The sequence below is a fragment of the Coturnix japonica genome, chromosome 21, assembly GCF_054131305.1.
Source record: "Coturnix japonica strain WE chromosome 21, WE-NBRP24, whole genome shotgun sequence".
In the NCBI taxonomy this organism is placed as follows: domain Eukaryota; kingdom Metazoa; phylum Chordata; class Aves; order Galliformes; family Phasianidae; genus Coturnix; species Coturnix japonica.
The window spans coordinates 6,240,407-6,267,468 of record NC_140683.1 but is presented as its reverse complement, the minus strand read 5'-3'; the positions used below and the strand labels follow the sequence as shown (position 1 = coordinate 6,267,468).

General features: G+C 51.6%; 3 protein-coding genes across 9 annotated transcripts in view; 2 read left to right on the top strand and 1 right to left on the bottom strand.

Annotated features, from left to right (window-relative positions):
• The window catches only part of CFAP77 (cilia and flagella associated protein 77), a 50,181-nt gene extending 37,193 nt beyond the window's left edge, over positions 1-12,988 (top strand). The window contains exons 4-6 of the mRNA XM_015879152.3: positions 4,225-4,327; positions 5,628-5,729; positions 12,740-12,988. Coding sequence (XP_015734638.1) covers positions 4,225-4,327; positions 5,628-5,729; positions 12,740-12,808 — 274 coding nt within the window. The 3' untranslated portion in view covers positions 12,809-12,988. The remainder of the gene's footprint in view (positions 1-4,224; positions 4,328-5,627; positions 5,730-12,739) is intronic.
• A 3,525-nt stretch (positions 12,989-16,513) lies between these two features.
• Positions 16,514-22,586, top strand: BARHL1 (BarH like homeobox 1). The gene is made up of 3 exons (XM_085521257.1): positions 16,514-17,481; positions 20,195-20,417; positions 21,497-22,586. Exons 1-3 carry the CDS (start codon positions 17,049-17,051, stop codon positions 21,789-21,791), a joined length of 951 nt encoding a protein of 316 aa, XP_085377383.1. The 5' UTR covers positions 16,514-17,048; the 3' UTR covers positions 21,792-22,586.
• A 384-nt stretch (positions 22,587-22,970) lies between these two features.
• DDX31 (DEAD-box helicase 31) overlaps positions 22,971-27,062 on the bottom strand; it is a 45,630-nt gene continuing 41,538 nt past the window's right edge. For 3 of the 7 annotated variants that reach the window (XR_014936248.1, XM_015879291.3, XM_015879292.3), the window contains one exon: positions 26,153-26,581. Coding sequence is in view for 2 of the 7 variants with exons in the window: in XM_015879291.3 (XP_015734777.2) it covers positions 26,431-26,581 (151 nt within the window). In the remaining 5 variants the exon portion in view is untranslated. Of the gene's footprint in view, positions 26,028-26,152; positions 26,582-27,062 lie in introns of those variants that run through there. The other 4 variants (XR_014936245.1, XR_014936247.1, XR_014936244.1 and 1 more) reach the window with 4 other exon arrangements.

The following is a 27,062-nucleotide window of genomic DNA, read 5'->3' as shown; positions in this document are numbered from 1 at the left end:
AATTACCTCGGCCCTCCTCGTTGCCCTTGTTAGAGCAGACAGGTCCACTGGCCAAAGGGGAACAATTAAGGCAAGGCAGAGCCAGGCAGTTTGCAAGGGGATGCGGGGCCGTGCAGGCGCTCACAGAAGGACCAGAGCTGTAATCATGCCCCAGATTCCTGCTGGGCTACACAGAGACAAATTAATGGTAGATAGATTGCTAGCTCCAGCCCATCAGTAACAAGGGAGGAAGGGAGACAATATAGCAGTACAAGGGAACTGTAATCAGAGTTTTCCTGTACTGTAAATCCCTTTCAGGGCAGAGGGAGCTGAGTACTCATGTCTCAGAGCTGCGTGCACTGGCGGAACACCAAGGCCTGGAGCTGAATCACAGATTCCAGCCTGCACTTTATTTGTTGGAGATACTGTGCTGGATGCACTGAGGAGCTCCACAAAAACACTGGGACCAAACTGGTTCCCAGCAAGGGACTGATCTGAGCTGCATGGAGACAGATTTGCTGTCTGAGCCCCAGGGAGAAGAACACCACAGGTAGAACCACCTCAGGACAAAACCTTCAATGTTAGATCCAAGGGGAATAGGTACAAAGTGGTGCCCCCTATGCTGTTTCCTCTATGCACTTAAAACTCCCAAAGAGATCCTTCTCATGCAAACCCCACTGACCTTTCAAGAAACAGTTTCAGAATGGCTTGGTGGTCATGCAACATGGCTTTGAGAAAAAAAATAAAGCCATCAGTGGCACAATTTCTCTGTTGTAGAAACACCCACACTGCATTGCTACAGCCCACTGCTGTTGAGTTTGAGGCACACACACACAACTCCTGGGAGCAGCACTCCCAGCACACTTTGACCATCAGCAAGAACACACCACTGCTGCATTGGCTGGAGCCTCCCAGGAAACCCAAAGGCTGAAGTTTGTTCCAATATATTTGCAAGCCCTTTTGTTGTTGAGTAATGCAAGAACAAAGCGATTGCAAGTCAAGTTTTTACCCTTTTACAACTCCACAATCCAACTGATTGCATCCTTTAAGCCAGCATGAAAACCCTCCCAGAGCAAAGCCCTTTGTACCCACTTTCGCCAGGTACCTTTTTTCCCCGCTGATGTATAAACCTTTGAAAATAAGTTTGAGGGGAGACTGACAACCTTGAAACCTCAAGAGCAGCGTGGCATTGACAGGTGCTGCTCTCAGAGCCGAGTATTATAGATAGATTTTAATTTCATTTTAACAAAATAGCTGTCTCCAGTGGAAGCAGCATCAAGAGCTAAATGAGGACCCATCTTGAGCTGAATCACGTTGAACAGACCTCGGCGCTGTCATTGATTTTCTGGGAAGAAAAAAAACGCCTCTGGCTACTAAACCAAATTAGTAGTCACTGATGACCAATTATTTTGCCCCACTGTGAACGGAGAGGCGTACTAAAATTCCAGTTTGTCAGACCCAAGGCTCTCTTCTCAAACACCTTTCAACGAGCGTGTACCAAAAGTCCCTCAGATGGTTCTGACGCCTTCCTGTTTTCAGCAACTTCTCCTACTGCAAAGTTTTAATGAGCTGCTGCTCTGAGGATGGCCTGCCAGAAAGGGACTCCCTCCCAACTCGGTGGAACACTATTTGGCATGCCGCACAAATCACAGCTGTCAGAATTTATACACACATACACAAAAAAAGTGTCAGCCTAATGTTTGCAAATTATAATTACCATTTCCCTTGCATGTCCCTGGTGCCTTCATTTTAGATAAATCCCAGCTCTGAGGTATCAGCTGCAAAGCACTGAAGGCTCACATTGAATAGAATAGATTTAACTAGTTTGTAGCTCATTTAAGGCCTACACTGTTTTATTTTAATATTGTTAATACTTTATTATACTTTTTAACATTGTTTTCACAGTAAAATAGCCTATTAAGAGGCTGCAGCTCCTTTTCCAAGAGATATCTGGCAGGCTAACGCCCCACATTGTGTAACCAAGTAAGCAGGCACTTGTCACTTCACTTGAAAATAGGTCTGCACCCTCACTCTTGAAAGTAAATTAGAGAGAAAGTCTATTAAAGAGACTTGAATTGTTTCAGGGATAATAGTTTTGAAAATGTGCATAGATAAATTTTAAAATATTTAGGAAATGTCAGCGTTAGAAGTGGCTCCAACTATTTGACTATAAAAGGAGGCAGCTGATTATTTTTTTCTTCCTCCACAATTATAAATAATTTGTTACATCCTATCAGAACTTCTCCCCCTCTCCTTTCCATGGCAGGGTGCTTGTGCCAAAACAAGGAGATCTGAGGTGCTGGGAGTGAGACAGGTTTTAATCCACAACGAATGCTTTCAGCAGATGCTTCCCCCCTCCCGCAGCATCCACAGACAGTAACAGCAAAAGCCTCCCAGTTCAGAGGGTGACATCTGGGCAGGGTGACAGGACACATCAGCAGCCCCTAAGCAAGCTGAGGGGAGGGCATGTGTTCCTATGGGCCAGCTGCAAAGAGGATGTACCATCACACTGCACTGGTAGCAAGGCCACAACTCCCCATCCACTCCAATGGGATCAGCATTTGACCTACAAAGAAAAAGCTTCCTCCCTGAAATTCCTCCTGCAGTTTTAGTTGAGGAAGTGTGCTACCCAACATCCCCTCTCTTCCTTGCTCCCTCAGTAAGAAAAGGCAGAGGAGGGGTCACATCCTACAGCCCACCAGAACACGCACATTTAAATAGGACACAAGGCATTCCTACTAATTTCAAAGATGCAGTTCGTGCATGCATTATTCCAGGCATGATTCTATACTTTGCTGGATCAGGACTTAAATGCGATTAATCACACGGCAGGGAAGAGTTTCTGAAGAGCATCAACCCAAATGTGTCCTTTCAGGCATTTACGTACAAGCCAGCTGTGGACTCATCAGTCACCAACTGGCTGGTCCATCAGAGATGGTAAAGTCACCTCCATAGAGATATGAAAACACACAGCTATCACAAAAATCAATAATCAAACACCACCCCCCCAAGGGCTCCGTGTTTTCCTGCATCCCTCCCTGCTGTTTCTACACTTCAGGTCATCTCCTGCCTCAGAGAGCCAAGGGTCAGGCCAAGGAAGCCAGCCTGGGAGCAAGACTCACAACAGGCTTGTGCCATAACTACCAATATTTACACCATGAAATGAGACATCCAACCTCAGCTTGCCATATCTGTTAATCCTCTGTAGATACTTCTGCCCAGCTCTGATCAGCGTGAAATGCCAAACTGGGAGGAAAGGAAATGAAAACAAGAATGAGAGGGACAAACGTAGGTGTCCCCTTTGGCACAGTGGCTCTCCAGACAGCAGTCTGGAGCAGCAGGGCTGACTTGAAAGCAGAGCCTTGAAAAGCCCTGCAGCGTGTGATCTGTGCAGCAGGAGGGCTGCAGCAGGATGCCCTTCTGATATGAACACCCCCTGGGATGTGTGTTGCTGGATTGCCCATTCAGTATCATTAGAAAACACAAACACAGATTAGGCTGTTCTGAAGCACATAGACAGCACATGGGTGGCAATGGGGACTCCCTTTAATTACAGCAGAAGTTACTCTGAAGACACAAGCCATTTTTAATTTCTGCTGTAATGAAGTCCCCCCTTTGCCAGCATCCCTGAGCTATGGTGGAGTACCCTTGCAAAGCTCTGAGCTCTATCAGAAGTTTAAGGGAATTTGAGATGTTTCCACTGCACATCAATGGCATTTTGCATTTCTCAGATTCTCTGCCCAGCCCACTAATGTCTCATAGTTGGCCTGGTCAGGTGGGGGAGGCACTGCCTTGTGTTACAGGAGCAGCAGCTGAAGGCACTGCAGTTACAAGTGTGAGTAGACCTGATGGCTCCACAGATTCAATGGCTGCTGCTGAGATGAGAAAGTCCCTCCCCAGCAAGATGTGCAAGGACAAGGACTGATAAAATACAAGCTAGACATCCTCCATCACCTCCTCCCTTGGGCTTTCTGTTACTTCTGGGGGAGAAGAATAACACTACAACCAGCAATAAGCAATATGCTGTCCTTAAGGTAAGAACCCTGCTGCTCCACTGCCAGTTCTACCTCCCACAGTTTCTGATTAAAGGATCCTCATCTGACAGGAAAAAACCTCAATAAGTTCAGGCTACAGCTGTGCCACCACTCGGTCATATGTTCTAAGAGTAAAGAAGGGAATCAGCAGAAGGAGGTAAAAAGGTGTTAACCCTGGGGATTATATAGCCATCTCTTGAATGTCTTTCAGGCCTTCCACTCCAATTTATGACATCCTCCAACACAAATACAAGGATCTGTGGATAGATCAGCAGAGAGCACGGACTGCAGCACTCCGGATGGAGAAGAAAAAGGTAATAACACTCCAACAACACTGCTGTTTGCTACCAGACATGACCTACCACTGTCCCACCCACAATAGATGGGCTTATCCCAGTCTCAGGGAGGATCTTCATCTAGGAAACCATTCTCCCTGCCTACTAGAAAGTATTTCTCACATTGGAAAGCATATCAGCTTATTGGAAACTGAGCGAGCTGAGAGCAGTGGTGCTTTGGTCAAGGCTTTGCTAAAGGCTTAGGCAGCTCTCCCAAAGACATCTCTCTGGCTATCATTAAGTGCCTGCTTACATTAACATGTCTCTATTCACAGGGTGACCACCTAAACTCCTGTTAAATTGAAATAGAAGCTCTAATTCTTTTTACATCACCACAGTACCAAAAAGCTCTACTGTAACAAAGAATCTGGTTTCAAATTATCATTGGTATTGAATGCCATCCTCATGCCACAAGCCCTGCAGACTGTCCTTTGGACAGCATCAACTCTGCTCAGGTTTCCTGCAGCAGCAGATAAAAGAATGGAGCAGCCAACAAACATTCAAGGGACCAACACCAGCCTTGATCCTGGCATGGCACAGCAGATGCCCTCACCCCAAGCAGTTGTTAGAGCTGTTAAACGTAGCGATATTGTAATAACATTTAAAAGCAGCCAATGACTGTTTTATTAGTTAATGACTCAAGGAAGAGTCGAGCTAATATGATAATGACCAATTTCAATGGGCTTACTGCCATCACAAAGTATGCTTTATAGTGGAATTGCTGTACAGTGTTCTTAATTAGCAGCTACTTTATGAACGCACAAGCCGGGGATGTTGGAAAAATGCATCCCTAACTTATCTATTAATGACTGATGTTTTAATCACTAAGTTCCCTCCATCAAATTCCTGAATCCTGCCACCACCAATTACCAAGTTAAGCAATGCAGACCTACAAATTAGACCACAGAGTGGACAGATACCCTGTTTCAACTAACAGGGAGAGCAACACATTGAACAGTCAGGAAATCCCCCTCCCCCCTGCAGTGAGGGTGGTGGAAGTGACTTTCGCAGCTGATTATGAGCCATTGCTCTAATTCAGGGCTCTGAACAGGCAACAATCATCTCACTGACATAAAACTGAAAGCTGGCTATTGCCCAGACTTCCCTTATCAGTATGTTTAGGTATCATCGTTAGCGGCACGGACATGAAAGACCACACACCTCAGGGTGATCCAAAGTGACTTTTAGACTAGATCATCACAGTGTCATTACATTTCAAGGCAGGAATGCAACATATATAACCTTGCAGCCATTTCAGCCTGTTCTTATTCATCTTTAGTTACAGAAGGACAGAGGGCGTGACACTCGCACCACTCTGCTCCGAAAAATCCCAGTACATCCAAAGGAAGAATCCTTCTGGCATCTGCCCCGCCTGGAAAAGGTACGAAGCACTTGAACTTAGGAACACCTTCTAACCTTGCCCAAGCTCCCTGGGAAGTCTCTTATCTCATGAAGGCAGATGTAAGGCCTCAAAGCCCCTCAAGACCCAAACCCTACAATGTTCCACAGCAGTTGACAGATAAAGGGTTTTGTGGCTTATTGTTTAACTTGTGGGCACTTCTGTGATCTTTATCAAATCAGAAGCATTGTATTATACCTCCCATTAGTACTGGCATGGCCTTTGTTAGCATTCCTACAACTGCTCTACATAGACATAACAATCAAACCTACTTTTAGATAATCTAACATTCTTTTGGCTCTCACCATAACTAATTCAAGCCATGCCAGATTAAAGTGTTTCAAGACTAACATGATTGAAAGCACAGCAATGACAGCAGAGCAACAAGGCCCCAGGCTGCACCCAGTGAGGATTTGCTGAAATACAACAGCCATAGGCACAGAAATAAAGGAAAAAAATCTACTTACCTTCAGAAGGACCCAAGTAGGCAGGGATCTCCAGTGAAAAGCCCTCACCTCCACTGCCAACCCTTAAATGAGGTCTGGGCAAGGGTGGATCCTGGCTCCAGCCCTTCTGGTCAATCAGTGCATTGAATACACCTGAGCTCCCCTGGGTTGGTCCTGCCTTCCCACCAGGTGCTCAATCACTGCTTCAAGCCCTGACAGTATTTCTACTGCGAAGACTCATTTTCATCCCAGGTGTGGGCAATTCCCAGAAAGCCTATGCTCATGATATCTCCCTAAACCACCTGTTTGATAATATTCACCCTGAGACTGAAGAAAGGGTCTAGCCAGACTACAGATGTGCAAGATACTTCCTTAAGTTGATCCATATGAGAGCTAAGATAATGATTTCTTATTCTAGCAATGGGATCTGGACATCTTCCTGAATTCATCTGCACATCCTGCTGTGCTCTGTGGTACTTGTGTGAATTCTCCTAGCTTTGTTTGCAGTGTAAAATGCAGGAAAACTTCAAGTGAAAAGCTAGGAGTCATTTTAGAAAGGAAGGAATAAGAGCTGGGCTAGAGAGATTGAGAGGAGACACTAGAAAGTCTGAAAGCACTGAAGCCCTGCAGAGAGTTGACATGGTCAAAATCATATCTGGCATTGATAGATACTATTGCAAAGAGCCTCTCAACCCTCTGCTCCAGCCCTGGTTCTGATGGTTCTGGTTGGTTTGGTTTTATGTGTGTATGTGGGTTTTTTTTTACCATGCTGTAGATTTTTAACTGCAGTTTCAAACAATGAAGGGGCCTCGTGACTTCCTGAAGCTAATTTACTTGTACAAGTTGGAGAGTTTCAACCAAGAAATGTATTTTGCACCACCTTGATGTATTCCTCTTACATCCTGTCTAAGACTGTCCGATTAGCATATGTCAGTAATCATTTATCCCAGCTGCCTGTCAGCACAAAGCTGCTGCTGCGGCTCGTGTCAGGGAAAGAACATGACCGATCGCTGTTAAACAGATTGTGTAAGTCACACGAGATACTGGGGCAAGCCTTCTCTTTAGAGCTCCTCTCACCCCAGACCTTTCCATCACTATTCATTTTTCAGCCTCCGTTTTTCTTTGTGCTTTCCCTTTTGTTTCATCCGTGATTGTGGTTGGATTCCCCCCATAGCCACAGGTCTCAAACACCACCTGAGTCTTTCCCTCACTTCTCTTCTTCCTCCCTCCTCTTCCTCTCTTTCTCAGGAACAGCAACCAGGGAGGAGAAAGATCACTTTGCACAGCACCTTCTATTTTCTGCATTCCTTTCTCATTACATTAACCTGGAAGGTTCACCTCTCCCTAACTGCAGATCTAACAGGCACTCTTTATATTAGAACTTGTATCAGGAAATTAATTGCTTAGTTGAGTTTCAGTGTATGGTTTCCTCCATGGAAAAGCAAGTTTTGTCAACCATCCATAGAAGTGTACCCAGTTAAAAGCAGAAATACCACAAGGAAAGCTGTTGGCTTTGAAGAATGCTTGAAACCCTCCAAAGTGTGCTTTAATCATCTCTATAAATTTGGGTTCTTTCAAAGCAATAGCCTTGGGACACAAGCTTTTTGTCTGCACTACATTCCCCAAGGTCTATAAGAGCTCAGACACCCAGCATGTGTCCTGTCCTCATGCCACCCATCACTAACATTGCATTGAGCTGGTCAAAATGGCATCTCCAATGTCAAATTCTAGTCAAGATGTTGCTGCCAAAATACACCATCCCTAAAGCATTGCTGTCTGTAGAGAGACAGTGCAGGGTGAGGCTTCAGCTGCCTCCATCTGAATCTTTGATGGCCATAATCCAAACCAAGAATATCTGATGGCCATAATCCAAACCAATGATCAACACAGGCCTCTCAACAATAAATGTTCAGGGCTCTGCCAAGTCAGTCCAGAAGGGCATTTCTTTTGGTAGCAGAACCTCATGACGTGGAAGGACAGAATTTGCACGTGTCAAAACAGCTCCTCACTCCGTGTGTCACCGACACACAAAGTATTGGCTTTCCTTTGCTCATTAGAGAATCCCAACTTGCACGCACATTCAAGGAGGCTTTCCAGAGAGAATACTCTTGTTTACTTGACCAAACAGGGGGAGGAAAGAAAATGCAGCAACTTTTGGACAACATTTTTGTCAACGTGTGCTGCCTTCCCAAGCAGATGAAACGAGCTGTGCTCGATGCGCGATATGAATAAGCGATAAGCAATTGACGAGCAAGTGTTCGGGTACCTTGGCAAAAGACTTAATTTGCAACCTGGCACAAAATCAAAGGCTCTGTCAACGACTGAGCGGCTCTCCCGCGTATGCCTTGCATTACCTGGGAAAGCTCTGTCAGGTAAATTTCCAGTGAAAGTAATTAGAGGAATCCCCACTGTATAAACTTTGCAGCAAAATTCTGGGCTCCAGAATTTGATTCTCACCAGGGATCCGATACCTGCTCACAGCCTGATCCTTCGTCAGAATTAACAGTTGAGGTTTAAGACATACACACAAGAATGTTCTGCATTTTTTTTTAATGCTTTACCTCTATTTTTGTCTGAAGAGCTGAACTGACAAGTGTGGCTCATGTAATCCTGCAATTGTTGCCTTGTCAGAAAAGCCATAGACCGTGCTTAACCAACCTGTGCTTGATACACGCATTGGGATGGCTTCACAGTGCAGCACTGATCCCCCCAGGTTTGAGGGGGACAGCAGAAGTTCTTGGAGTTGGGGCCTGGATACCACATAGACCAAAGCAAGCTTTCTGTCACCATGGCACCAAGACAAACCTCTCTTCAGCTGGGGTTTTTGCTAAAAAATGGTCTTACCTGATGGCTGATCAGTGGCCAGAGTGAAGTGAATTAGTGGGCAACAGTCCATCCAAGATCCTTTGGATTTTCTTGCTTTGCCTAACATCAGAACTACCAGCAACACAACTGCTTGGACCAACCTATATCAGGTCACAGCAATGCATTTCCATGGTCCAGTCTTTCCCAGTATCCCTTCACACATATACTCAGCCTCTCCATCTCACCATGCTCCCCCCTCTGCCACTCTGTCTTTCCTTCACCTCAGAGATGTGGTAGCATCATACAATCATTAATATTGGAAAAGACCCCTAAGATCAATTAATCCAAACATCAACCCAACCAGCATGAGCAGCTGCTGGCACCCAGGGCCCACTGCTGTTAGAGATTCAACCATGAAGAAACAGATCTGGGGCACCTTCAGCCTCATGCATTGCAGTGGAGTGAAACCACAGGTGTTGTGCTGTCCTCTAGGTAAGTCCCTCCCATTGCCACTTCCTCATACAAATACACAGGAACGCTTTGGATTGAGGCTTCTTTCAAAGCCATTCTGCCTTCTGTAGGGACTCTGTTTGCCCACCTGACAACTTCATTTCCACGGCACGAAAGGGCTCTAAGTCAAAATCTCAAACTGCCCAAACGGAGAAAGCAGTGAAGTCCAGCAAATGTCTGCAGCCCTTCATGCAGGAGGGATAAAAAGCACGGAGCCTCAGTGGGGCATTAAACCGAGCATTTTGTGAAGCCTTTGCGCACACACGGACCATTTAGCCCAAACTCCTTTGTCCTGATTTCCTTCTCTTCTCGGAATTAGAAAGGTGGGGAGAGATGACCCAACCCACTCATTAAACAACTTCAGGATGAAACCACTGGGAAAAGCCGCCGTGTTTGTAGCCCTGATAACCCAACGCAGCCCTTGGAGCGCGGCTCAGCTTGGACAGAATAACGTCTGTTTTAAAAATACCTGCCTCTCCCTAACTTGTCATGGCATTTGTTGACAAGCCTATTGAAAGCCGCTCTCAGTGCAGCTGTGAAGGATCTTTCAGCACCTCTTTCTCTTTCCTCGACAGTTTTTGAAAGGGAGGGGAAGGAAGGAAGGAAAAAAAAAAAAGAAAAGCCATCAATACAGGGGGAAAAAGGCATCAGCAGCCAACATCAGCTGATGAAGCGCCTCACCTGGGCCCCCAGCGCACCGCCTCCAATTAAATCAAAATGGTTTGTTTTTAATGGTCTTTTACACTGACAAGTGGGCTATCATTCCAGGCCTAGAGAGCTGTCAGGGAGCCGAGGCAAATCCTCCGTTGATAATGCCCAATGCTTCCAATTAGGAGCCGAGGCCGCTCCTGGCGCACTAACGATTCCCCAGCCTCCCCCAAGGCCCCTTCGGCGCTGGCTGTTTCGTCTTCCCTCTTCCTCCGCCGCAAATTACTGACACAAAACGGAGGCGCCCCGGTGCCTCCTCACCACGCCGGGCCCCGGCCCTGTTGGATTTAATGAGGCGATGGAAGTTTTTGCGGATCTTTCGCTAAATTCTTTTCTTGTTTGACAGCTGCTTGAGTGTTGACCTTATAAAAGATTTAGTGTTTCTCATTATTTTCTGTCAAGCTTTACAAGTGATAGCTTCACGGAAATCATTTGCATCTCGATGCCGCGCGCGGTTCTGTCTGTACAGGGATGCTCGGTGCAGCTCTGAGTGCATACAGCACCCATACATTGTGTGCTTTATTCCCTCCTCCCCACCAAGAAACAAACAAAAAACAAAGATCTACAAACACGACGCTGTTGTTTTGTGTCGTTTTGGGATAAAGCAAAAGAGGAGAAGGCTTGAAAGGCCCAGGATTTCTCAGGCTCTGTAAAATGAGGGAGGTTTGGAAAAAGGAACAGAGAATTGGTTTCCTGTAAAGAGAGCTCGGGGAAGTGTTTTGTCACCCACTAAAAGCATTTGATCAAATGGATGGTGGAGGCTGGGTTGGGTGTAAGGGCAGCTGTGTTGCAGAAGTGAGGAATGGCAGAAGTGAGGCTGGGAGACCTTCAGGCTGCTCAGTGCCTCCCGTGTGTCACTGCACAGCTGCCTCCTGAGCACCCCACTCCCCTTGCAGCTCCCATTTACCTCCCACTGGGAGCTGACCTGCCCGACCACCCAGCAGCACCCAGAAACCATCCCTGGGATACACACTGCTGCCTCAGGGAGCTTCTCACATCTCCCACTGCATTGGTTCTCCTCTGATAGATCCATCTCCTTGAGCCATGCATGTGGTTGTACTAATGCTTGACAATCTCTTACAGACCTCCAATTTAAAATATGAGTGTAATTCATAAACCCAAATGAAAATGGTACCCCTAAAGCTTTAGTACATATTTTGAGGGCCGAGTTTGTTTTACTGCCCCTCTGACTCTTTGCAGCAAGGGCTGATGTTAGAGCACCCCATCTAAAAGTGCTCTGCGAGCTTTAATTTGTCAATAAGTATGCAAAGAAAAAGAGCAAATCATTGCTTCTAATGAGCAGAAAGCAACTGCAGCTCCATCATCCTGCAAAGGAAACCACTGCTCTTGTGCCTGCAGCCTGTGCTCCTGTCCTGCTACAGCCAGTGCTCTAAACCTGATATTAAAACCAAGCCTTGGTGTAACAGCCCCATAACCACATCAGAGCAATGGTGAAGATCATCAGCTGCCTCTACAGAAAGCACTGTTGGGTTCATCATTTAAAATACGAATTAGGAGAATCCGAGCTGTGGATCCATCACCGGCACTGACTTCTCACACCGGTCTGTCACAGGGAGACCTCTGACCCAGGGACACCCTTATCTTGTCTCTCATTACTGGCCTGGGACTAATCCATACCCCTCAGGTATCCCTCATTATGAGGGGGTTCCTCATTTTTTAACACAGCGCTTGTCCCCTGCCTTACACCTGGTGCTTCCCACTTACTCATGCTGTGGCATCACTCACAACTTTGTCAAGGGCTCCGCTAATTTTAATTACAGCCGCCGGTGGCTCAGTGTGACATTTCTCACCCAGGAGCATTGCACCAGCCTGCACTGAACAAACTGCTGCTGCCTCCCCTGCGGCCTCAACCCAACCCCACACAGAAATGTTGCCCTGCCCAGCTCCCAAGAAACACAGCCAAGAGAAGCAGCTCAGCTGTCCTTACATACAGACAGCAGGTTTTTCTAACAGCCCCATTCAGGTCACAGGGAAGAACTGCTGCATCTGCAGTGGGAGGTCAGGGCTGATCTGGGGGGGCTCTGGGGCTGCTCACCCAACTCTGCAGCCTGGGCTCTGCCTCCCCCGTGCCCTCCCAGCCAGGGGTTGTGTGGAAGCAAGAACATCCAGAAACAGCTGTCTGGAGTCAGGCACTCAAATGCAAATAGAAGCACCCGGATGCCTTCCTCCAGAGAGGGGGAATAGCTAAATATGCTTTGTTTGTCTTGATTAATGAGATTACTAGCAAGCTTTTCAGGGCAAAGACTGCTGTGTATTTTTACATATGCAAAAGCTGACATCCATCCAGCCTGAGCAGGGCAGGGGAGGGGGAAGCAGGAGGAAGCTCTGCACATCCACACGAGGCAGATCTATGGCACAAGGCACTGACAGGGCCCCCGCTGGTATCCCCACTCCAAACATGAAGACATGCTCACACGTCTCAGTTTAAACCTGTATCTGCAACCTATTTTCCTTGGCCGGCTGCTCATGTAACCAATCATCTATCTGCTCTTTTCACTATAGGTTGAGCCTCATCTCAGTACTTTTCCAGACTGTGAAGCTCGTAAGAAGGCGTTCAGTGCCTCCCATTGAGAAGTGCCTGGGAGAAGCAGTTCCCTCCCCAGGGCAGCCATACAGAGAGCTCAGGTCAGGACCTCAGCCAGCATGGAGCCCTGCATCGGCCATAGACATAGGATTTCTCAGGATTCAAAGGGATGTAGATGTAGATGTATTCATGCAGATGTAGCCAAATAAATCAAACATGGAAGTCAAGATCCTGTTTCAGCCTGTTCATTGCTTAATGTGCGACGCACACCAGCGCTTTCCTCAGCCTGATCACCACAAATCTCAGGCTCAGGGTAACAAGTCACAGTGTTTAGAGGGCAGTGATTGTATCAACACAGCCCCACAGGGAAAGGGCAGCCTCCTCTCCTGCCTGTTCTGCACAAACACATTACACTCAACCACATCCCACTCAACACCAAGTCTAGAACAGCTCCAGAGCCCATCAGTCCTTCCCACCTGGCTGCCGAGCAAGCTCCCCATTGCTTCCTGATTCAGCAAAGCTCTTGCCCGTTTGCCTGCATGCAGCCATCCCAGCACCTGCTGCAATAGCTCTGCCAAACCGAGGCCGCTCCGCCGATCCCACTCGTGCAGCCCAAGAGCCGCCCGGCTCCGCGCTGTGCTCCCCCCGCTCAGCCCGGACAGACCCTCGTTCCGACACCCCCAGCCTCATCCCCTGTCCCCGGTACCGGGGGTCCCTGAGCCGGCCCCGCACGCCCCGGCGCTCCTTGTCCTGCAGTGACACCCACTGGTAACGCTGCTCTACCGCTGCCGCAGACTCCCCGCCACCCGCCCCGCTCGCTGCGACCCTCGGGCCGATGTTCTTCCCCATTTCTCCCACCCGAACACCACCCCCACCCAGACCCCTCTACTCCCTCCCATCCGGACACACTCCGAGGAACGGGAGCGTCCCGAGGAAACGGGTTTTCAGGGCAGCTGGGTCTGCTCTGTATGAAAACGACAAGGAGCTGGAACTGAAAGAGCTCAGTCCTGCAGAGACGTCAATGCAGCACAGCACCGCTTGTTCCCCACCCCGATGTGGCGGTGCATGGCCCCGCTATGGCCAGCAGGCCCCGTTCCTCCAGGGACACCACATCAGGGTGACAGGGGTGGGGACACCAGTGTGGATAAACCATTTGGGAACCACCAGGACAGCGGGACACAGAGGCAGCACGTCCTGGTGCTGTGCCAGCCTCACCCCTGGCTCTGCTCCTAAGCTGCTTCTCAGCCTTCATGAAAGAGGGGCTGCCGGGATGAACCTGGGCTCTGCTGCACAGGGATTTACCCTTTAAGGTCCTGCGTGGCCTCGGGTGCTGCAGGGTTCGTCAGGGCTCAGCTCAACCAAAGGAGGAAGCTTGTGTCTGTTGTAGACCCACACTGACAGCGTCACCACTTGAATTCATGAGCTCCTAAACTGCTGCAGAGGGGATGCCGTGCATGGGCAAAACGGGGGACATTTCTGCCCTGGAGAGTCCAGTTCTGAAATAATAATAATAATAATAATAATAATATTAATAATTCATTTTAATGAATGTCAGCCACGCCAACATTAGAACATGAGCAGTGAGAGCACCTGTAGCTGCTGAGAACACCAAGCGTGGCCTCAGGGTAACACGGGGCCTTGGCTGGGGGTGGCAGAATATTGTGTGCACTCAGGGGTGAGGGCTGGACCCCTCCCCTGCCAGCACCACGTAACTTTGCACAGAGAACAGAGCTGAACTGGAGATCTTGTGACTGTCCGAAGGCCAGTGCTCCATTCAAGAGAGGGAACCCCAGCAGCAGACTCACCAATCAAATCAGTCCCTACACGTGTGATCACAAAGCAATCCCAATCCCATCCCTGATCCATCTTCTGGGTCCCATTCATGGCCCCAAATCCAACCTCAGTGCTGTTCCAAGTGTCCATCTCCATCCCAAACAGGGTCCTTCAGTTGGACCCGGTGTGTTTCCAGAGCCCAGCATGCAGCAGAGAGCTGGGAAACCCCTTGGGGGTCTTTGCCCCATTTCTCACTGGGACCAGTTCCAATGTATCTCTGGCTCTGGTGGATGCTGTGGAAGCAATGCCAGCAGATGAACCATAGAATCATTCAGGTTGGAGAAGACCTCTAAGATCCCCAAATCCAACCCCAACCCACCCCAATAAACCCACTGACACATCCCTGTGATTCTGGAACACCTCCAGGGACGGTGACAGCACCACTCCCTGGGCAGCTGTGCCAAAGCCTGACCACCCTTTCACAGAGAACTTCTCCTAATATGAGAACATTTGGGGACACTCAGCCCCGAGCCCAGCCCATTGCACCCCCAGATTTGGGGCAGAGAACGGGCTGACACAGCTTTTCCCCCTGTCCCCGTCCACCTGCGGGGCTCCTTTGTTCCCTGCCCCGCTCACATCCAGCCCTGAGCCGGGGCGGAGGGCAGGAGGTGGGGGGCCCTGCCTGGCCGCTGCCCGACAGCTGGCAGCCGTGCGGCCCGGGGGGGCCCTGCCGCCTCCAAGCTGCCGGCCGAGAGCGGCTTTGGAAGAGGGACAAGATGCAGCTGCCCGGCCGGGAAGGGGGGAAAAGGAAGAAATCGACTATTTGAGAAATAAGCCGCAGCGGTATCGCTCTGAAACAACGCGGCTCCACTCACGAGGGTGAGGACGTTTCCCTCCCGTCTGCCCCCAGGAAAAGAGCCCAGGAGGAGGAAGGAGCGGTCGGAGCGGTCGGAAGGTGGGAACCGGGCGGGAGGGAGAGAGAGCGGCCAAATGTCCCGACGGGGCGGGAGGGGGAAAAGAGAAACTGGGCTGCAAAACGCGTTCAGCTCCAGCCGGGCCGGCGGTTCGTTGGACGGTCATTGCCGAACTGACGGCAGCGCCGCCGCTCCGGATCTGGGAGCACGGCGGTCCAGCTTTTGCTTTTGCAAAAGGTTCTTTCTGCCAGTTCGAAACCGATTTCAACGAGAGGATTCAACGAAATCCGCAGTTCCGAGGCTCAGCTCGGGCTCAGAGCTGCCTTCTCTGCGTTGGGGTATCGGGAAGGGTTTCAGCGCTTTTCCTCACCGTTCGTTCGTGTTATTTTTATTATTCTTTTGTATTTCGAACGCTCAGCAAAACTTTCCCTTCTCGAGAGCGGGCGGCGGAGCGGTTAATTGCGGGGAGGCGAACAGAAAGCAGCAACCCACCGAATGCCCCCCACCCCCCCGCGGCTAATCACCCCATTACGAGCCCCATCAGCGCCATAATGACAGCAAAGAGGGCGGAAACCGCCCGGAAAGCGCAGGGACCCGGGCGGCAATTAATTCGCGTTAATCAAGCTGCAAGGTGTCTCCGGCGGAGAGTGACAGCCCCCAAAACGCCTCGCGGCCAATGGGCGCGTTCACACGGCTGAGGAGCGGGGGGAGCTCGAGCCGGAGAGACACGAGTTCATTTTTTTTTTTCTCCTATTTTAAATGTTTTAATTTGGGATTATTTTTACCCCCCCCCCCCAACCCGGCCCCCACCGCGGGGAAGGCTCTATCCAAGGTGCTGAAGTCGGAGTGACTCCGGAGCTGTTCGAGGTCCTGAAATACCATCCGGAGTGACTCCGGGCTCTGCTCGCGATGCTTGGCGTTTTGACTCCGGTTTGACTCCGGTTCTCCCACTCCCCTCATCCCCCCCAGCCCCCCGCCCCCTGATCCCCCCCGGCTCTGTCCGAGGTGTTGTTGGGGAAGGGGGGCGCCTCGGCGGCCCGAAGGCTCCCACCCCCTCCGCCCTCCCCTCGCCCTCCCCGTTGATTTCTGGATCATTAAGTGGTTAAGGCGCTGCGGAGCCCTCACTATCGATCGCTGCCTCCCCACCTCCGGCTGGCAGCCCCCAGCCCCGCGGCTCCGGGCAAGGGTGGGGTGGCCGAGAAGGGGCCCCGGGTGAGGTCGGGGTCCGTCCCCCCCCCCCCCTTCCCACACCCTCGGCGGCCAAAGTTTGACTCTGCCTCCCTCTCCCCCCTCTCCTGTCTGTCTGTCTGAGTGCAGCTGGGAGCGATGCTGAAGACGGAGCAGCCCTGGATGTAACGCGCGGAGCATCGGAGAGCCCTGCAGCAATTGTTGCCCGGATCCCACGCTGAACTTTGCTCTTTTTTTTTTTTCCCTTTTAAATTTTTTCCCCCTCTTTTTACTTATTTTATTATTATTATTATTATTTCATTTCGCTTTTTGTTATTGTCGTCGCCGTTATCGTTAATTACCATTACCAACCCGCTTCCGCCGCGCCCTCCCCCGCCAATGTCTGTGTGAACGCCGGCACCTCGCGGGGGCCATGGAGGGCTCCACCGGCTTCGGGATCGACTCCATCCTCTCGCACCGAGCCGGCAGCCCGGCCGTGCCCAAAGCGGACCCGCTGGTGGGCGACGGCCGCTCCCCGCTGGAGCTGAGCCCCCGCTCGGAGGGCAGCAGCGGGTGCCCCTCTCCGCGTTCCCCGGAGGCGGCGGTGAGACCGGGCCTGGACGCGCACCTGCAGCCGGGGCAGCTCTCGGCTCCATCCCAGTCCCGAACCGTCACCTCCTCGTTCCTCATCAGAGACATCCTGGCCGACTGCAAACCCCTGGCCGCCTGCGCCCCTTACTCCAGCACCAATGGACCTCACGGCGGGCAGGAGGCGGCGGGCAGGATCCCCACCAAACCCGGCGAGGACTTTAGGGAGAAAATGGAAAAAACCACCAGCAGCTCCTCCTCGGACTCCGAGTACAAAGGTAAGAATCGCGCAGCCCCTTATGGGGCCCCGGAGATAAAGGGGTGGGGGGAACAGGGAGAGCCCCCGAAATTCGAGTGGGGGCTGCACCAACTTGGGGAAACTTCGGGACGGAACGACGGGGCCGAGAGTGGAGAGGGGTCGGGGACACCCGGGGGCTGCGCCAGAGCCTCGCTCCATGGATCCATGGACAGGATTCGGTTCTTTCATTCCTATCCGTGGGGAGAAGGGAAGGGAAAACCGCCCGGGAAAACACGAGGAAAATACAAGAAAAAAAATAATAAATAAAACCAAATGAAATAATCGTAGGTTTTGCCGGGGTGATTCCGGTAAGAAACGAATGATAAGAAAAGTCGGAGGGGTTGGATCCGATTTGTTTTCTCGGTGTTACCCCCGGTGTTGTTTTGGAGGTGATTCGGAAAGGAGCACGGCGGCCCCGGGGCTGCAGGGAGGCGGCTGCGGCCTCTCGGGCCCCCAAAGCATCTGCCGGGCCGGGGGGGACGGGAATAACACGGGGGGGTGTCGGCACGGAGCCGTTCTGTTGGCAGCTCCCGTCCTTTTCGCTCCCATCGCCCCCGCAAAAAAAGAAAGAACGAAAGAAAAAGAAAGAAATAAAAATGAACCCCCTTTTCCAACCGGGGAAATTGTTTGTAGGGCCCGAGGCTGCTCCGAAGAGCCCCGAAACGCCGCGGGGGGGTCCATGCGGGACGGGGCTGGGAGTGAACGGGGGGGGGATGAGCAGAGAGAATCGGCTCCAGCGATGCGAAGGGATCGAAAACAACCGTGAGACCTTCAATGGGTTTTGGGGGTGGGAGGAGGAAAAGGGGGAGCGGGGGAAGGATTGTTTGGTTTTGTTTGTTTTGGTTTTGTTTGGTTGGTTTGGTGGGGCTTTTTTTGTGGTCTGTTTTTTTTGGGGGGGGGAGGGAGATGTTGGGGTTTTTGGGGGTTTTCTTTTTGCTTCCTGAATTCTCCCCCCGCAATTCTCGCAGTCTTTATCCCCCTTGCCCCCAAAAAAGGAAAAAGCGAGAGAGGAAAGGAAGGAGGAACGGAGCGGGGCCGTCTGCGGGCGGGGAGAGAGCTTAGATGGGGGGAACCCATTTAAACAGGGGAGAAAACACCGCTTTCATAGGGGGAAAACCTTATTTAAATGGAGTGAAAACTCTGCATACACCGGTGGTAAAAACCCTGCTTGAATGGGGGGAAACCTTAAAAAAAAACACCGAAAAAATACTTCTTAACTAGGATTAAAAACAGTTCCCGATTAGAAAGTCCGGCCGTAAATGGGGCAGCACAGAAGGGTCGCCGCTCCCTCCGACCCTTTTTTACCACTTCGGACATCTCCGATCCCGGACAATCCCCCGAGTTCCCTCATTGAGGGGCAGCGCGGGCGCCCCGAACCCGGAACGATCCGAACCCTCAACCCAGACCCGCTGTTTTCTCCTTATTTCAACTCGGAGCGGCCGGGGCACAAACACGGAACCGCCCCGGGAACTTTTTAGGGAGCCGATGCTGAGCTCCGGGTTGGGGGGGGGCGGATTTGCCTTTCTCGAAGTGAGGGTGGAGAAACTCCGCCAAACTTTGGGACCGGACCCGGACCCCCCCATCTCCTCTGCCCTCATCCCCCCCCCATCCAGCGCACTGTGCCCGCTCGGCCGGAGCTGAGGGTTCCGGCTGAAGGCTCTCGCTCCCCGGTGGCTCAATTAACGGGATTATTGTCTTCCTACAGAGAGGCATCAGCTCGCGGCCCGCGCAGCCCCAACCCCACTAACCCCCACCGCCGGGAAATTTAACATAAACCCGCAAACACCCGCGGACGCCGATTTCTGCCACTTAATCCTTCGGGATGGGGAGAGGGAGGGCACGGCGAGCACCAACACGGACCCTTTATTTTCTATATTTTTTGTAATGATTATTTTGTTTTCTTTCTGTTCATTTTTAGCTCCCCCCCACCTCCACCCCCCACCCTCCTTATATTTTGTTTAATGGACGTTTTTCCTCTCTGTTGTTTTCCCATTTCTCGCTGATGTTTCGCACCTTTAATCCCCACCGCTGCCCACAGCCCCGGTACCGAACCGCTGCTCCCAACCTCTCGTTAGAGGCTAAAAAACGGCCCAAGTGCGGCCATCCCGCAGCGTTTCGATGTGAGGCTTCGGGAGGATGAAGGCTGCGGGCCAGGAGACTTTTCTCTCTATATACATCTGTGGCTTCAGAGCCTGTATTTTGGGGTTGGGTTTGTTTGGGGGTTTAAAAATCGTTTAAATAGAAATGAAGAAAAGAAAGGCAAGAAAGAAGGAAAGGAAAAGGAATAAAAGAAAAAGGGAAAAAATAATAAGGGAAATGAAAAGGAAAAAACAGGGAAAATGTGTACAAATAAGGAAAGAAAAGACATAAAGCGATGTGCGGGGCTTTGCGGTCCCGCCGGCCGGAGCGGCGCAGTTGGGGCTCAGGCGGCCCCGGCACCATCGCATCGTATCATCGCATCGTATCATCGCATCGTATCATCGCATCGTATCATCGCATCGCACCGCCGGGATGGGCCGGGCCGGGTTTAACGCGGGTCCACGCGGATTCGAATTAAGGGAACTGCGGGACAAACGCTGCGGGGATCCGCGCGGTGCCCGAGTTCTTTCCTCGGGTTCGTTGTTACCCCGCGTTGCTGCTTCTATGCGCGTTTCCTGCCCTGACCCGGCCTCTCTTCCTCCCTCTCGGCCCAGTGAAAGAAGAAGGAGACCGGGAGATCTCCAGTTCCCGGGACAGCCCCCCGGTGAGGCTGAAAAAGCCTCGCAAAGCCCGCACCGCCTTCACCGACCACCAGCTGGCCCAGCTGGAGCGCAGCTTCGAGAGGCAGAAATACCTGAGCGTTCAGGACAGGATGGAGTTGGCCGCCTCCCTCAACCTCACCGACACGCAGGTGAAAACGTGGTACCAGAACAGAAGGTAAAAACGCTCGTCCCCTCCCGTCCCACCGCGTCGGGTCCCGTCCTGTCCCTCTCCCGGCCCCGCAGAGCGGAGCTGCGTCCCGCACCGCCCCGCAACGGGGGGATGCGCCCCCCAGCCCCAACCGACGGGGAGCAGCGGGCTTCCAAGAGAAACACAACAGCATAACACATCGGCCCATTAATAATAGATACCAATTACTGCTTTGGGCATCAATAATTAACACCCCTTACAGTAATTACACAATTATTATTATGATGAATAATTTACCGGGGGAAATAGGTTTAGCGCTTCAGCGACGAAAACGTAAAAGGGTTGAAGACATTTGACTGCTCCGATTGATTTATCCGGACGGCCCCGTCCCCAAACCCGACAGAATGAGGGATATAGCAACGCAGCCCCCCCCGTCCTCTCCCCACCCCCCCCATTTTAACCCTCTTTCCCCCCGATTTCAGCCCCACTTCACGCTCTGCAATGCCCGGCGGCTTTGCCCACCCGTCGGGGCTTTTAGGCGGTGTGAGGACGGCGGGATCTATGCGTGAATTTAAGAGATATATACGTCCATGTATATACACGCACCCACGCACATATACCGTCAATACACCGCACCGACCCCGCTGTCTCCCCCGGCAGCGACACTCCCGACCCCGGGGGCGGCCCGGAGCGCTCCGCGTTGATTCGGTAGCGCTGTGGAGCCGGTTCTGGTTATCGCACGGCGGTTCGGTGCCGGCGGGGCTGCCCGGTGCGGGTCCTGACCGAGATACACCCCGCGCGGTGCGGGATTCGTTACCCGCGGGCTGAGCACCGGGAAAGGTGGAACGTATCGGTTGTGGTTTGGAACGCAGTGATTTGTATCGCGGCCGCTTTGGGGCTCCGAGATGGACGGCTAAATCCTCTCGTCCCGTTAATGAGGGCTACGTCCCTCCATCCCATCCCATCCTATTCCGGACACCCCGGGATCCAGCGGCAAGGGAGAGGAGCCTGAGGGAAGAGGATGCTCAAGGGCGGGGGGAAGAACCGGGAGCGTCCTTCAGAGCATCCCCATCCCTGACCCCCTGTCTCGGCTTGTCCCCCCCCAGGACCAAATGGAAAAGGCAGACGGCGGTGGGCCTGGAGCTGCTGGCCGAGGCTGGCAACTACTCAGCCCTGCAGAGGATGTTCCCCTCGCCCTACTTCTACCCGCAAAGTTTGGTCTCCAACCTGGACCCTGGCGCTGCCCTCTACCTGTACCGCGGACCCAGCGCTCCGCCCCCGGCCCTACAGAGACCTTTGGTGCCCCGCATCCTCATCCACGGACTGCAGGGCGGCAGCGAGCCCCCCCCACCCCTACCCCCGCTGCCGGGTGTTCTGCCCCGGGCCGCGCAGCCCCGGTGAGCCCCGGCCCCGAACCACGGGCGAGGGGGGGACCGGAGGGGGCCAGCCCAGCCCAGGGGCCACGAGAAAGCGACAGACTCCCGCTTCCCCCCTAAATATAAATATATATATATATATATATATATAAACGAGAACACCCCCCCAACTCCACACACACACACACACACACATACACACACCACCTTTTTTTTTTAATATATGAAGTACGAAAGAACAGAAAACAGAAAAAGCCGCTCCCTGCTCCCCCCAACTCCCCCCCCGGCTCCAGGACTGCGGCCGCTTTACCCCGTTGTGCCCTCGGGGATGGGGGGGGGGCAGCGATGTGGGTCCCTCCCCACCCCCCGCCCAATCCGAGGCTGCACCGGGGGCACGGGGAGGGGCTGCTCGAGGTATGGGGGGGTGAAAGGGGGGGGCTTCGTTCAGAGCAATTGCCCGGTCCGACCCCCCAGTACGGCCGGAAGGATCGGGAAGAACCAGGGGGTACCGACCCCCCTCCCACTTTGGGACCTCCGGAACCTGAAAAAAAAACAAACAACCTAATAATGATAATAAAAGGGGGGGGGGAAATAAGAAAAGAGGGGGGAAGGAAAAAAGCAAAAGCGGCGAATGTAAATACGGTGCGCAAAATGTATATGAATTATTTATTTGTGAACCCTGAGGGCGTATTTGTGTAAGTGATGCTTTGTCCGTCTGTATCCCGGGGCCGGCCCGGCCGGGTTTGGGGGGAGCTTTGGGGGCAGCTCCCGCTCCCGTCCCCCCTTTTTTAAATGTGGAAATAAACTTCTTTACACACGATCGGCTCCTGCCTGCTCCGGGCTTTCTGCCCCCCCCCAACCCCGACCCCCCTCATCTCCCTCGGGGGAAAAGGGGAAAGCGGGGTTCGCTCCCACTGCCGGCATCCGCCCGGTGAATTATTAACGCTAATCTTAAGCGTATAATTGCCTAAGTGCTTTAAATGATCGCTTTGGAAAATGGATTGTTTCCATCCTTGAAAAGTGTCGTTCAGATGGTTGAGGTTGTGGGCCCGGCAGCTGCTCCGGGACAGCCGGGCAGCGGCTCTCGGGCTCCGGGAGCCGACAGATGGGCTGCGGGCTGCGGCCGGCCCCGAACACCCCCCTTATCCCCCCCCTCCATCCCAGAGCAAAGCTCCGAGCAACTCCCCGCCCCGTCCCCGGAGCTTTGGGGTTGGGGGCTCCGAGAAATGCGCGGCCACGCTCCGAGCGGAGAGTCCCGGCTTTTGTGGCCGGATCGGATCCTTTGCATGTGAATGGGGGAGTTTGGTAAATCCCCGAACCTCGGCGAGGAGAAGGAATGGGGGGTGAGAGGAGGTGAGGGGACGGGGGGGGGAGGTTTGCTCCCAGCTTCGGGTTAATGAAGTGGGAAAGGAGTCTTTCAGAGCGCCCTGCAAACAGCCCCCTCCGCGGGCAACAAACCCCGTCCCCAATCCGACATGGATTGACTTAAACCCAGGGGATAAGTGCTTTAAATTAATCTCATTGAATAAGAATGAGGCCCAAACAAAACTCTTTAAAATCATATTAAAAATCGATCAAAGGACAACTTGCAGCGGGTTTGCTTTCCGTGGGGCGAAAGGGAAGGAGAGGAGCGGGCGGCAGGCAGCCTTCCTCCCATCCGCACAGCAGGAACGCGAATCAAAGGCGCTCTCTAATATTTAATTGTCCCTTGTAGCCGGGGCTGATTCCTCCTCCGACATTAACGAAGTACAAGGCTTCGTTACACGTCGGTAACTGCGATATCCCAATTTGCCTTCTCGCATTTGTGAAGGTTGGGTTGGAGGGAGAAGGACCTCCCGGCAGCCAAACAAAGGCAGCTCCCAAAGAAAAAAAGGGTTGGGAGAGGTGCTGAGCTTGGTGGGCTCTGCTCTGAGATGGGCATCGAATGTGGAGCAGCTCAGCAGCCCCTGTGAAGGCTCAAGGACCCCCAAACCCATTCCTGACTGTCGACCCCTCCTGGCTCCATAGCTTTAACCGGGACACAGGGAGCAGGTGAGGGCTGAGAGCTGCTTTGCCAACACAACAGCGAGACACAAATGGAAGGAAACCACCAGAAGTGGTTTTTAGCTGCTGTTTTATTGCTCTGTCTGAATGCAGGCGATGCTGCACCAAAATGGAGAGCTCAGAGCTGCTCCTGCCCCCTCCCTGTGCTGATGGAGGACATAAACCAGCATAGCAGGGAGGTTCTGTTGCCATCTCAGCAGCAGGGCACAGGGTGTCCAGTGTCCGACTGCTCAGCTGTGCCCTCACACTGAGGTCCCTGTTCTGCTTTTCCCTCTCTCAAAGCCTCCACACTCAGAGCAGCCCGGCCCGAAGGAGCAGAGGATGTGGGCTCCCATTGCTGGGAAGGACACGGAGCCAGAAGGGTGCAGAGAAGCAGCAGGGAAGGCAAAGCCACACCTGGAGAGGAGCAGGAGATGATGGGCTGCTGAGTGTAACTAAGGGCAGAACTGGGCTCCTGCTGTCTCAGCTACAACTTATACACGTTGGCTCTGAAGTTTATTAAGAGCAAACCAGGTGTGCCCACTTCCTCTATGACTTTCTTTTTCCTGTTGACAGTCCCCTCCTCCTTTCCCTAACCACCCCATTAACCCAGACCTCCCTGCTAACAAAGATGAAGCCAAAAAAAACCCTCCGCATTATTCATCACCCTGTTTGTAACCTTACATGCCCACTCAATGCCAACAGCAACGCGATTTCCTGGAATCCCAACGATGTGCTGATGGCCATAGCTGCTATTACCATGAATTTACCAATAGCCTCCATTAATTTGTATGTGACAGTGAGCCAGCAGCTCAGCTGCTCCCCCCCTTCATGCACAAGACAAGATCACTTCTTCCCAAACTCACTCCCTGCTTTGCTCTCTCTGAGTCATTTTCATCCTCAGGGGTTTCTTTTCTGTTTTCTAAGCTGACATTTGGCTCAGACCCGCTTGCTCTGCCAAGCAGTAATCACACAGCCCAGGTGGGTTTTGTTGCTCTTATCTTAATCTAATAAATAATTATTAATTTTCTCTATCTCTCTGCAAAAACTGACTTAATTTTGTGCTGGAGTCTTTTTAACATCTTCCTTAAACAGTCAGAAAAGTACTGCAGTAAAAGCAGCGTTGTTTGGTAACTGCCTGGGAGGAAAAGGAGAATCATTTCGGCTCTCAAGACTTGCATTCACTTGAGGAATTAAACACTTTCGGACTGATTTATTCCCTCCTACAGCCCTTAGCATGACTCACCGCAGCCCAACAGCAGGTGCCCTCAAATTCTGTATTCACAAAGTGGGTATTGTTCTTGTGACTTTGTCCCCTTCTGCTGCTGGATTGGAACCCCCTCTGGCCCCACGTTACACGGATGGGCTGAGCTCCATCCCTTCCCTGGAGGAAGGCTCAGGGCTGATGAAGTGCTGGGAGCAGCACGGTGAGCTGGGTGGATGGGTTTGGAGGTCTCCTGCTTGGAACCCTTGGTCACCCCACACCAAACTCCTGACCCACCAGAGCTTGGTCTCCTCATGCAGGGAAACGGAGAACGAGAGCCAACCTTGGTGCATTCAGGATCACACTGTGTCCCCTTTTCTCAGTAATGGGCACTGGCTGATAAGGGAAGGAAGAATGAGGAGGAAAAAAAAACCCAACACATGGGAAAAGCATGAAATGAAATCTGTTGGCTCGGGACACACTGAAATAAAGCACAGTGCGAGGCTGAGCCAAAGCAGGGAGGACCTTGAAAGCCTGGGTTACTAGTGGGAAGCGTTAGCAAGGCTCTGCAAAGGCTTTCATGTTCAGAGAGGTGAGACATTTCATACATATTCTGCATTTCATAATTAGGTATGACAATACGCTGCAGGCAAGGAGAAGTTTGGAGATTGCTGGATTCCACTCTGGCTCCTTCCTACGGTGACAACGTTTGTTCCCAAACTCAGACTTTTGACATGAAGTTTTGTGCCCATGAGCTCTGCCCCAAAGGGACCGTGTGTCACAGCACTGCAGAGCTCTCCACAAGCAGCCCAATTTCACTCAAACTGGGGAGACTCCTGGGAGGTGGCAGCATTTGAGTAATGGTGTCCAAGGACAGTTTTTGCCCCTGTGCACAGAGGGGAGGTGGTAGTGGCTCGGTGTGTTACCTTTAACAGGAGCAGAAGCGTCCCCTTGGACAGCAGCAGCCTCCTCTCCCTCCTCCTAAACGTGTACCTCGAACACCTCCTCCGCTTCACTCCACCACTGCTTCTCCAGCTAAAAATAAGCAAGCAAACACGTTGTAGAGTGTTTCTATGGGTCCTTTAAATAGGAAAGCGTCTCCTTTCTGAACACGCTTGTCTCACTTTGAGGTTATACAGACATCACATTGCTCAGAAAACCATAATTAAACTCTTTTATTTTTCTCGCAAAAATATCACCTTAGAAACAAGCTGCATCCTCAGGAAGCCACATATAATTGCAGCTGTGAAACAGGACGCATCCAGATTCAATTCCATTTGGAACTATGGGATAAGAGGGAGGAGGTCAGCAACTTCAAGACCCCTCCCCATATTTGCCTGACAAACTGAACCACTGGTCAGTCAGTCTGGCAGGTCACCCTGACCTCTGGCTGATGTATTCCAGCAGGTCGTGCAGCAAATGACTGGGAGGTCCCGGCTCATACTGGGATCTGCTGGTTGCCTGTTTTTCTCTGTTTTTTCTTCTTCTTCTTGACCTTGGATACACCAGAGTCCAACCCACTGGAATATTCAGATCGCAAGATCTCAGCCAGGCGATGTTTGCCATGGGTCTTCTTGAGAAGGTCAGACCTGTGCAGGGGGAAGAGAACGGGAATTAGATTTTCCTTTGCTCTGCTAGGTGGGTTAGTGATTTTACAGCTGTGGAAAGTGACATTTGCACATTAGCAGGAGAACAGCTTCCTTTTCTTGAGGCTTGATTTGAAATTCCGTCTCATGCAAAATTAGGTATTGTTGTGACAGGTTTTCACAAAGGTGGCAAAATATCGTGCCGTTTCTAAAAGCAAGCCTTTGTTCTGTACAAATGCTCTTGCAGGGGTGGTGGGGAGAAGGAGGGAAGGTTGTGCTGAAGGCTGATGAATTAGGTGACACAGCAGTTTGAAAACTCTAATAATAATGAAAAAGACTAAGAGCTCTAAGACACCGAACAATGGGAACGTTTTATAAACAGAGCTGGAATCCACAGCTTGAAAGCAAAAACCCCAAACAAACAATCAACAAAAAAATGATTTCAAGAGTGTAACACACCAGCAGACTCTTCCCTTGCACTGTC

What these genes read in the sequence shown, in the direction of transcription:
- BARHL1 (XM_085521257.1), top strand. Translation starts at nt 17,049, where the DNA reads ATGGAGGGCTCCACCGGCTTCGGGATCGACTCCATCCTCTCGCACCGA. An exon ending in CTCGGACTCCGAGTACAAAG is followed by an intron (nt 17,482 to 20,194) that starts GTAAGAATCGCG and finishes CTCTCGGCCCAG; the next exon opens with TGAAAGAAGAAGGAGACCGG. An exon ending in ACGTGGTACCAGAACAGAAG is followed by an intron (nt 20,418 to 21,496) that starts GTAAAAACGCTC and finishes GTCCCCCCCCAG; the next exon opens with GACCAAATGGAAAAGGCAGA.